The following is an 11136-nucleotide window of genomic DNA, read 5'->3' as shown; positions in this document are numbered from 1 at the left end:
GATGAGGGACATGGGGTGGGGGTGCTGGGGAAGGGTTGGACTCCATCACCTTCAAGGTCTTCTCCAACCAAACCCATTCTGTGGTTCTGCTCTATGATTCTCCTGCTGATAAATGATTCCCAGGCCCTGGGGGCTCTTGACTCCAGAGGTGGCACTGACTGCCTGGGGTCTGTGCTCCTCATTCACTCATTTCTTCCATTAATTTCCTCATGGCCCTGAGGGGGGAGATGAGTTCTTTTCCCCCAGCAGAACCAGAGCTCTCCATCCCTCTCCTGCATGGATTCCACCTCTGGAGGCATTCTCTTCACAATGGAAGCATCCCCAGCCAAGTTCATTGTCAAAAGAAAAATAAAACCCAAACACACTCCCAAGTTTCTCCTAAAAGAGCCAAAATAAACCTTCCCAAACTTGCCCTGCTACTGTAACCCCCTGCCAGGGGCTCTTGACAGGGTGATCCGTTTGCAGTATTTGCTTTGCTCCCCCATGTGGCTTTCCAAATACCTCCTGTGGTTAAGTGTGGGACCCTGGGAGGGGTGGAAATCCTTGGGATGAACTGGAAGGCAGCCTGGGATTTGCACTGCTCTCCTGGGAAGCTGATGAGCTTCTCCTATGGGAAGAAGTTTTCTTTTGGAAACTTCTCCTCAGGATCATCCAAATCTCTCACACTGTTTGTGGTCTCTCTTCCTGAGCTCCATGTTAGGGTTCAGTGCACAGGACTGAGAGCTTCCCAACTGGAAGATCTTGTGGGAATGTCCCCTAAGGACAGGAGCTTGAAGGCAGGGGAGAAAAACTCTGCAGCTATGAACACCTCTGCAGCTGGAGCCCTGGGACCCAGGCTGGAGGCACAGCCTGACAGAGCCCTTCTGCTTGGAGAAGTCCTTGACATGATCCAGTCCAACCCTTCTCCAGGGCTCTGAAACCCCTCCAGGCATGATGGGGACTCCAGCCCTGCCCTGGGCAGCCTGGGCCAGGCCCTGACAACCCTTTCCAGGCAGAAATTCTTCCCCAGCTCCAACCTAAACCTCCCCTGGCACAACTTGAGGTGTGCCAAAAGTTCCTCTTGTCCCATCCCTTCTTCCTTGGGAGCAGAGCCCGACCCCCCCTGGCTCCAACCTCCTCTCAGGGGCTTGCAGAGAGCCACAAGGTCTCCCCTCAGCCTCCTCTGCTCCAGGATCAGCACCCACAGCTCCCTCAGATGCTCCTCACAACTTCTCCAGACCCTTCTCCATCTTCTCCAGCCCCTTCTCCATCTTCTCCAGACCTTCTCCAGCTTCTCCAGTCCCTCCTCCTTACTCTCCAGACCTTCTCCTTGTTTTCCACCCCCTTCCCCAGCTCCATTCCCTTTCTCTGGACACTCTCCTTTTGTTTGCAGAGATTAATTTCCATCTCTCAAACCCTTTTCAGGACTCAGGCTGCTCTGGATGAACTGACTTCTCCCTTTGGATCCAACCCACCTGCAAAACCATCTCACACCTCCCAGAAAAACAAGAAGGCCAAGGAGTTGTGCAGGAGCTCTGGAGATCAGATGATCATTGTAAGGTTCCCCATGGGCTGTCCTGGGTTGGGTGGTGGGGGGAAACAAGGAATAGGAGTAAAAGATTTCCTCAGGTGTCAACTTCAAAGCAACCAAACTGTGAGGACTGAAACAGGGCAGTGATGAAGCTGCTCAGCAGCAGAGGAGGACAGGGCAGCAGCTGGGAAATCCACTGTTGTGGTTTCCCTGGGATTAACACTTAATTACTTTTTAGATGTGAGAAGAGAAGGTAAGATTTCAAATAATCCCCCCCTAAAACCACAAGGAAAACCTCCAGAGGGGGAGGTCAGCCAAGCCTGTATGGATGCTGTAGGAGGGAATTTGGCTGAGGGATTTTCCCTTCCCACAGCTCCTTGGTGAGCAGGCTCAGCCCAACCCCACAACCACAGCAAGGAGCAGCAGCCAGGGCAGCCTGGGAGCAGGAACCTGCACCCAGGAGCAGGAATCTGCACCCAGGAGTAAGAATCTACAGCCCAGGGGCAGGAATCTACAGTCCAGGAGTAAGAATCTGCACCCAGAAACAGGAATCTACAGCCCAGGAGGAGGAATCTGCAACCAGGAGAAGGAATCTGCACCCAGGAGTAAGAATCTGCACCCAAGAGTAAGAATTTACAGCCCAGGGGCAGAAATCTGCTCCCAGGGGCAAGAATCTATTGACCAGGAACAGGAATCTGCCCCCAGGAGTAAGAATCTGCACCCAAGAGTAAGAATCTACAGCCCAGCAGCAGGAATCTGCACCCAGGAGGAGGAATCTACAGCCCAGGAGTAGCAATCTGCACTCAGGAGTAAGAATCTACAGCCCAGGGGCAGGATCCTGCATCCAGAAACAGGAATCTACAGCCCAGGAGCAGGAATCTGCACCCAGGAGCAAGAATCTGCACCCAGGAGCAGGAACCTGCACCCAGGAGTAAGAATCTATAGCCCAGCAGCAGGAATCTGCACCCAGGAGGAGGAATCTACAGCCCAGGGGCAGGAACCTGCATCCAGAAACAGGAATCTACAGAACAGGAGCAAGAACCTGCACCCAGGAGGAAGAATCTACACCCAGGAGTAAGAATCTGCACCCAGGAGGAGGAATCTGCCCCCAGGAGCAAGAATTTTCAGCCTAGGAGCAAGAACCTTCACCCAGGAGCAGGAATCTGCACACAGGAGGAGTAATCTACACCCAGGAGCAAGTACTAGCACCCAGGAGAAGGAATCTGCACCCGGGAGTAAGAATCTGCACCCAAGAGTAAGAATCTACAGACCAGGGGCAGGAATCTGCACCCAGGAGGAAGAATCTACACCCAGGAGTAAGAATCTGTACCCAGGAACAGGAACCTGCACCCAGAAGCAAGAATTAGCACCTAGGAGTAAGAATCTGCACCCAGGAGTAAGAATCTACAGTCCAGGGGCAGAAATCTGCTCCCAGAAGCAAGAATCTATAGACCAGGAACAGGAATCTGCCCCCAGGAATAAGAATCTGCACCCAGGAGAAGGAATCTGCCCCCAGGAGGAAGAATCTTCAGCCTAGGAGCAGGAATCTGCACCCAGGAGCAGGAACCTGCACCCAGGAACAGGAGTCTGCCCCCAGGAGGAAGGATCTTCAGCCTAGGAGCAAGAGCCTGCACCCAGGAGCAGGAATCTGCACCCAGGAGTAAGAATCTACAACCCAGCAGCAGGAATCTGCACTCAGGAGCAAGTATCTATAGACCAGGAGCAGGAATCTGCACTCAGGAGTAAGAATCTGCACCCAAGAGAAGGAATCTGCACCCAGGAGCAACAATCTATGGACCAGGAACAGGAACCTGCCGCCAGGAGAAGGAATCTGCACCCAGGAGGAGTAATCTGCACCCAGGAGTAAGAATCTACAGCCCAGGGGCAGGAATCTACAGTCCAGGAGGAAGAATCTGTACCCAGGAACAGGAACCTGCACCCAGAAGCAAGAATTAGCACCTAGGAGTAAGAATCTGCACCCAGGAGTAAGAATCTACAGCCCAGGGACAGGAATGTGCCCCCAGAGCTGAGCCCCAGCAGAACTGACTCCATTGCCCCCTGGGTGCCTGCTCAGGACCCCCCAGCACCCCCCAGCACCCCAACTTCTCCCCCTGCTGCTGCCCTTGGGTGTGGGGTGGAGGTTCTGGAGCAGGAGTGAAGTGTCCCTTCCAGCAGCTCCCCCAGCAGTCCTGGGTCAGTCAAACCCTTGTGCTGTGAGCTCAGGGAGGAGCAGGGCTGCTGGGATCATTCTGGAACTCTGCTCACCCCTTTCTCACACCTTTGGGAGTCTTTTTTTCAGGTTTTCTGCCCAGTCTGAGACCTCCCAGACACCAAGCTCAGCATGCTGCTCCTCCTGGCAGGGAGCCACCCAGGAGCTGAGACCCTTCCAGGATGGGACCCCCCGTGGGTGCTGGGAACCCAGATGGGGAGATGGGCAACAGAGTTTGGCCCCTGTGAGGTCCAAAAGCCCCCAGGGCCTGAGCCAAGTTCTTCCCCAAGCTCATTCCCAGGAGAGCAGCCTCCTTCCTGGCTGCTTCCACAGCTGTTTGATTCCTTCTCCTTCCCCTCCCTCTGTGCTGACAGATGAAATCAAGCTTATTTTTGGATAAATGATGAAAAGGCCAAGTTTTCCTTGATTTATTTTTTGGGGTGTTTCTCTTTTACATTACTCCCTCAGTGAGGGTGTTGCTGCTCTGTCCCTGGGACACTGGTTGTATTCCCTGCCTGATTCCAAATCATTCCCCAAATAATCAGAAGTCCTCCTCCTCCTCTTCCCAAAACCCAAAGGAAAAAACACACCCTGGTTGGTACCAGAACCTTTTCCTTCACCCCAAGAAGGTGAGGAGCAGGTCGGGAGCCTCCAGGTGACTCTCTTTGTCCCCAGGATGCAGGTCAGAAGCATTTTGGTGCCATTGTTTGCAAGTCCTGTGGAATGCTCTACACAGCTGCCAGCCCAGAGGATGAAGCCCAACACATCCAGCACCACGAGAGGTTCCTGGAGGGGCTCAGATACGTGGTAAGGAGAGAAAATCATGGAATGGTGCTGGGAAAGGACCTTAAAAAGTCTTCTAATTCCAACTGGGAACACCTCCCCCAGCCCAGGGTGCTCCCAGCCCCATCCAACCTGGGCTGAGACACTGCCAGGGATGGGGCAGCCACAGCTTCCTTGGGCAACCTGGGCAACCAGGGGCTCAGCACCCTCACCCCAAGCAATTCCTCCCTCACATCTCATCCCCAGCTCCCCTCTCCCAGCTCCAAACCCTTCCCCCTTCTCCTAGCCCACTCCAGCCCAGCCAGGACATCACCTTATTCCAGGCCACCACTAACCCATGTCCCACACCTGAGAATCACAGAATGCTCATGGCTGGAAAGGACCTTGGAGATCACCAAGTCCAACCAAACCATTTCTCCCTCCCTCCCTCCCTGCCCAAGATCTCCTCTCCATCTCCCCTCTCCCAGCTGCAAACCCTTCCCCCTCGCAGGCTCCCATCCCTCCAGGCCCTTGTCCCAAGTCCCTCCCCAGCTTTCCTGGAGCCCCTTCAGGCACTGGAGGTGACATGGGCCAGGCAGAGCAATGCAGGATGGTGGAGGGAGCGTGAGGAATCCAAAGCTGGAATGTGGTGGTGAGGACCAGAGAGGAGGAGGAGGAGGAGGAGGTGGGAGGCCAAGGAAAGGAGATGGAGCCAAGAAGAGAGGCAGAGGAGGAACTGAGTGAGGAGAAGCAGTGGGGAAGTGAAGAGCAGACAGTGAGGGGAAGCAGTGGAGGTGACTCCTCCATAACCTCCATCCTAAGAGAATCAAACTGCTGTGGGAGGAAAGAGACCTCAAAGCCCCCCCAGTGCCCCCCCTGCCATGGTCAGGGACCCCTCCCCCAGCCCAGGGTGCTCCAAGCCCCATCCAACCTGGGCTGAGACACTGCCAGGGATGGGGCAGCCACAGCTTCCTTGGGCAACCTGGGGCTCAAACTGAAGAATTTCTCCCCCATCTCCAACCTCACTCTCCCCTCTTCCAGTTTTAACCCATTTCCCTTGTCCTCTCCCTACCCCCCATGTCCAAAGCCCTCCCCCAGCTTTCTTGGAGCCTGGAGAAGACAGAGGATGGGGAAGGCAGGAGGGGTGGGGGTAGCAGTGTGTGGTATCCAGGTGTTAGGATCCCAGCTGTTATTTTGTATTTTGATTGTGAGGCAAAACCATCCACTGCTCCCAGACATGACAGGAACTCACAGCAATAACAAGCTTTGGGTTTTAAGCAGCTTACAAAGATTTGTTTTAGGGAAAGGAGACAATAACTCCACCTTGAAAAGGAAAAACAAGTTTACAAGAGGAGAGGATTTACAGAAATTGGTCACTCTGGGGAGAGAGTTGTTAAGAAAAGGAAAGAAAACCAGAGAGCAGTGAGGTTTTATCACTGTCTGCCAGCCCTGGCCTCTGGCTGGAGGGGGTGGGGGGCATAGGACCCCCCATTCCTGCTTGGTTGATGCTCTCTGCTTTCCCTTTCCTCCTCTGTTGCTGTCCTGGAGCTGGAGCTGAAGTGGGGAGAGAGAAGGGGGGGGAAGAGGGAAGAGAGAGCCTCATCTTCTCCTTTTCTAGGGGAGTTTTTATGCAGCAAAATGGGTTCTTTTTCCTCATAAATCCCTGGCACACAGACTTGCTAAAGATGAGACAGACTTTGCCATCCCAAGAACTTCTCTTTTATTTATTCTTATCTTTCAGTCCTTGTTACCTTGCTGAATTCATTGCCTTTGTCTGGACCATGTACCAGGAGGTGACCTGATAAGCACTCTGGTCTTTAGGTGCCTCTCAGGCATGGTGCAGACCAGAAGCTAGTTAAGTTTGGGGTAAAAAGCTGCTAATTGAGAATATGTTTGGTGTATTCTTAAAAGAGCAGAAAAAAAATAGTGATTCAAGAGACATATTGTGTATTTTCAAAGTGTTGACATCACCAGGTGGAGACAGCTGCAAGGCAAGAAAATAAATTAGCAAATAATCAACACAATATTTCTTTTCTAATAAAAAAAATAATGAATAAGAAGTGGAAGTTGGGCCATCCCAGCAGCTGTCTGCTCCATCAGCTTGAGAAATGTGGCCTGACTTCCCTCCTGGGAGCTGCAGCACTTCAGCTGACACCTTCCTCTGCCAGAATCCTCCCTGAATCCCTTCCCCCTCCCTCTGCCACACCACCAGCTCCTTTCCCCAGGGTTGCTTTTTATTTTTGGTTTCTATTCTGATTTTTTTCCCCCCTCCTCTGCTGCAGGGCTGGAAGAAGGAACGGGTGGTGGCAGAGTTCTGGGATGGGAAAATCGTTCTGATCCTTCCCAGCGACCCCAAATATGCTGTCAGGAAGGTGGGTGATGGTTTAAGTTGTGAAGAACTTTCTGCTTGGCTCAGCTCCCTGGAACTACCTCAGTGTCTCCTCACACATCTCTCACCAAGCAGCAAACAGGAGGCTTTGGTTTTGTTTTTTCTTTCAGCCTGGGTGTTCTGGGACCCATTTTGAGACCTGTTGGTAAAAAGTTTGTTGGGTTTTGGGGTTTTTTTTTTTAATACACAAACCTGTATAAAAATAAAAGTGGGGCTGTGGGCACCCTGACACCTCCCAACCCTGGTGCTAACCCTCACCCTCCCTGCTCCTGGTGCTGGCACAACCAGCAGCACCCCAATCCTCTCCATCCCAAGGAGAGGGCTGGGAGGCTCCCAGGAGGTGCAGAGAGGAGTGGGAGCCTGGTTTGGGATTCCCCATCCACTCCTCCACTCTGCTCCTGGCTTCTCTGAAGGAACAGAGCCCTTTCCTGACAAAAGTCCTCCCAGAGGAGGTCCTGACAGCCCTTCCTCTGCTTTGCTCTCCTCAGGCAGAAGATGTCAGAGAAATTGTGGACAACGAGCTGGGATTTCAGCAAGTGGCTTTGAGCTGCCCTGCCAAGACCAAAATCTACTTGTTTGTGTCCAATGAGAAGATGGTTGTGGGGTGTTTGGTGGCTGAACCCATCAAGCAGGTGGGTGACCTGGGGAGAAGGTGCCAGGGCTTCCCCAGGAGGGCTGAGGGGAGACTCAGACTGGATAGAGGGAAGGAATTGTTCCCACTGAGGGTGCTGAGCCCCAGCACATTCCTGCCCCTGGGCTGTGAATTCTTACTCCTGGGTGCAGATTCTTGCTTCTGGGTTGTAGATTCTTACTCCTGGTCTGTAGATTTTTGCTCCTGGGTGCAGATTCTTATTCCTGGGGGCAGATTCCTCTTCCTGGTCTATAGATTCTTGCTCCTGGGTGCAGATTCTTGCTTCTGGGAACAGATTTCTGCTCCTGGGCTGTAGATTCTTACTCCTGGGTGCAGATTCTTACTCCTAGGTACTAATTCTTGCTTCTGGGTGCAGATTCCTCCTCCTGGGTGCAGATTCTTCCTCCTGGACTGTAGATTCTTACTCCTGGGTGCAGGTTCCTGCTCCTGGGTGCAGGTTCCTTCTCCTGGGTGTAGATTCTTCCTCCTGGGTGTAGATTCCTCCTCCTGGGTGCAGATTCTTCCTCCTGGACTGTAGATTCTTCCTCCTGGGTGCAGGTTCCTGCTCCTGGTCTGTAGATTCTTACTTCTGGGTGCAGGTTCCTCCTCCTGGGTGCAGGTTCCTCCTCCTGGGGGCAGATTCCTCCTCCTGGGGGCAGATTCCTCCTCCTGGGTGCAGATTCCTTCTCCTGGGCTGTAGATTCCTCCTCTTGGGTGCAGGTTCCTTCTCCTGGGTGCAGATTCCTCCTCCTGGGTGCAGATGGGGGTCCTGGTGCTCAGCACCCAGCCCAGAAAAAGCAATGGGAGCAGGAAGGGGGTGGCCAGCAGGTCAGAAAGGTTCTGCTGCTCCTCCAGTCTACCCTGGTCAGGCCCCATCTGGAATTCTGGATCCAGGTCTGGGCTCCCCAGTTCATGGAGGACAAGGAACTGCTGCAGAGAGTCTGTCCCAGAGGCACTGAGATGGTGACGGGACAGGAGCTGGGGCTGTTCAGCCTGGAGGAGAGATTTAGGGGGGATCTCATAAATGATTCAAACTATCTGAAGGGTGGGTGGCAGGAGGATGGGACCAGAGTCTTCTTGTGGTGTCCAGTGAGAGGACAAGGGGACAGTGGTCACCAGCTGGGACACAGGAGCTGCAGCTGGAAAATAAGGAAAAACTTCTTGGCTCTGAGGGTGGCAGAGCACTGGAATGGGAATCCCAGGGAGGTGGAGGAGTCTCTGGGGAGATCCCAAACCCACCTGGACACCCAAATCCACCTGGACACCATCCTGTGCCACCTCTCTGGGTCACCCTGTCCTGGCAGGGGGGTTGGGCTGGCTGTGGTGCTGAGGGCCATGGTGGCTGGGGAAGGGTCAGACCCCCCAGTCCTAAAGGCTTTTCCCGAGCTGGCTGATCCCATGGTTTGGTGCTGATCCCTGCAGGCTTTCCGGGTGCTGTCGGAGCCAGGAGCTGCTCCCTGCCCAGGCCAGGACGTGCTGCAGAACCACCGGGCCTGGCGCTGCTCCACCAAAGCAGAACCAGCACTCTGTGGGGTCAGCAGGATCTGGGTCTGCAGCCCCAGCCGCAGGAACCGCATCGCCCGGCGCATGGTGGATGTGCTGAGGTGGGAACAGGGATCAGGGGGATGGTCAGGAAACTGGGATCATGGGGGAATAATGGTCAGGGATCAGGGGGGAATGGTCAGGAAACAGGGATGATGGGGGGAATGGTCAGGAAACAGGGAGCTGGGATCATGGGGGAATGGTCAGGATACAGAGTTGGGATCATGGGGGAGTGGTCAGGGTAGGGAAACAGGGAGATGGGATCATGGGGGGAATGGTCAGGAAACAGGGAGATGGGATCATGGTGGATGTGCTGAGGTGGGAACAGGGATCAGGGGGGGTGGTCAGGAAACAGGGATCATGAGGGGAAGGGTCAGGAAGCAGAGAGCTGGGATCCTGAGAGAGTGGTCAGGGTAGGGAAACAGGGAGATGGGATCATGGTGGATGTGCTGAGGTGGGAACAGGGATCAGGGGGGATGGTCAGGAAACAGGGAGCTGGGATCATGGGGGGAATGGTCAGGAAACAGGGAGCTGGGATTATGGTGGATGTGCTGAGGTGGGAACAGGGATCATGGGGGAATGGTCAGGATACAGGGATGATGGGGGGAATGGTGAGGAAACAGGGAGCTGGAATCGTGGGGGAATGGTCAGGAAAGAGGGAGATGGGATCATGGGGGATGTGCTGAGGTGGGAACAGGGATCAGGGGGAATGGTCAGGAAAAAGGGATCATGGGGGAATGGTCAGGAAACAGAGCTGGGTTCATGGGGGAGCGGTCAGGGTAGAGAAACAGGGAGATGGGATCATGGGGGGAATGGTCAGGTAGGATGGGGGAGCTGGGATCATGGTGGATATGATCAGGACAGAGGGGAGCTGGGATTGTGATGGATGTGGTCAGGTAGGGAAGCAGGGAGCTGGGATCATGGGGGAGTGATGAGGAAACAGGATCATGGGGGAATGGTCAGGAAACAGGGAGCTGGGATCATGGTGGATGTGCTGAGGTGGGAGCAGGGAGCTGAGATCATGGGGGGAGTGATGAGGAAACAGGGATCAGGGGGATGGTCAGGAAACAGGGAGATGGGATCATGGAGGAATGGTGAGGGTAATGGAGCAGGGAGATGGGATCCTGCTGGGAATGGTCAGAGCAGGGAAACAGCTGGGATCCTGCTGGGAATGGTGAGGGTAGGGGAGCAGGGAGCTGGGATCATGGTGGGACAGGGTCAGGTAGGACAGAAGGAATCTGGGGTTGTGGTGGACAGGGTCAGGTTAGAGGAGCTGGGATCATGGTGGGGATGGTGAGGGTAGGGGAGCAGGGATCACGGTGGATGTGGTCAGGGGAGCAGGGACCTGGGTGCTGGTGGGCATTCCATGGAATGTTGGGTTGGAAGGGACTGGAGGATCATCTGCTCCAACCCTAAGGAGCTGAACTCACCTCCCAACCACTCCCGGGCAGGAAGCAAAGCGCTGGCAGTAACCCCACTGGAACAGAGGGCTTGGGGAGGGGACAGGGCACCCCCGGGGTGTGTTTTGGGGCGGGGCTCAAGGCAACCCCCCTAAAACTCCCAATGTCTCTTCCAGGAGCACCTTCATGTACGGCTCCTTCCTCAGCACCCAGGAAATCGCCTTCTCTGACCCCACGCCGGACGGCAAAGCCTTTGCCACCAAATACTGCCAAACCCCCAACTTCCTGGTGTACAATTTCCTTTCTGCCAACTGATGGGGGCTTGGGTCCCTGCTGAACCTGAGGAGGTGACCCCAAAAAGGGTCAATCCCTGGGGTTTTTTTTTGTTTTTTTTTTTTCTCTTTCCTGCTGAGCCCCCTCCCCGAGGGGGAGTGAGGACGTCGTCACTTTGTGTACAGTTTGTGGGGTTTTAGTGCAGGTAGGTTGGAAGTTTTAGTGAAAATAACTTAAAAGTTGCTTTCAAAGGTTTAATTAATATAAAAACCACTTTCACCCACCCCTTTCTCCCCCCTTCCCTCCCCTGCCTCCAAACCCCCCTGCTTGGGGGTTGATGCTCTGCTGCTCTCAGGAGGTCGCAGCCTCACTCCAGGCACTTGCTGGGTTTATGCACAGTGATGTCTGAAACAGTGATGT

At 54.2% G+C, this 11136-nt stretch overlaps 1 protein-coding gene across 1 annotated transcript; it reads left to right on the top strand.

The window, feature by feature from the left end:
- Positions 1–1348: 1348 nt before the first annotated feature.
- ESCO2 (establishment of sister chromatid cohesion N-acetyltransferase 2) lies at positions 1349–10988 on the top strand (the record flags this gene model as incomplete). Its single annotated transcript, XM_030468561.1, has 6 exons — positions 1349–1534; positions 4395–4526; positions 6764–6853; positions 7359–7502; positions 8924–9105; positions 10620–10988. Coding segments are annotated over 6 exons (873 nt in total), but the record flags the coding sequence as incomplete, so codon positions are not given.
- Positions 10989–11136: the final 148 nt, after the last annotated feature.

Source organism: Calypte anna, unplaced genomic scaffold (assembly GCF_003957555.1).
Source record: "Calypte anna isolate BGI_N300 unplaced genomic scaffold, bCalAnn1_v1.p scaffold_162_arrow_ctg1, whole genome shotgun sequence".
NCBI classification, from domain to species: Eukaryota; Metazoa; Chordata; class Aves; order Apodiformes; family Trochilidae; genus Calypte; species Calypte anna.
Note: the sequence above shows the minus strand (reverse complement) of the source record. Positions and strands in the feature narration are given on the sequence as shown.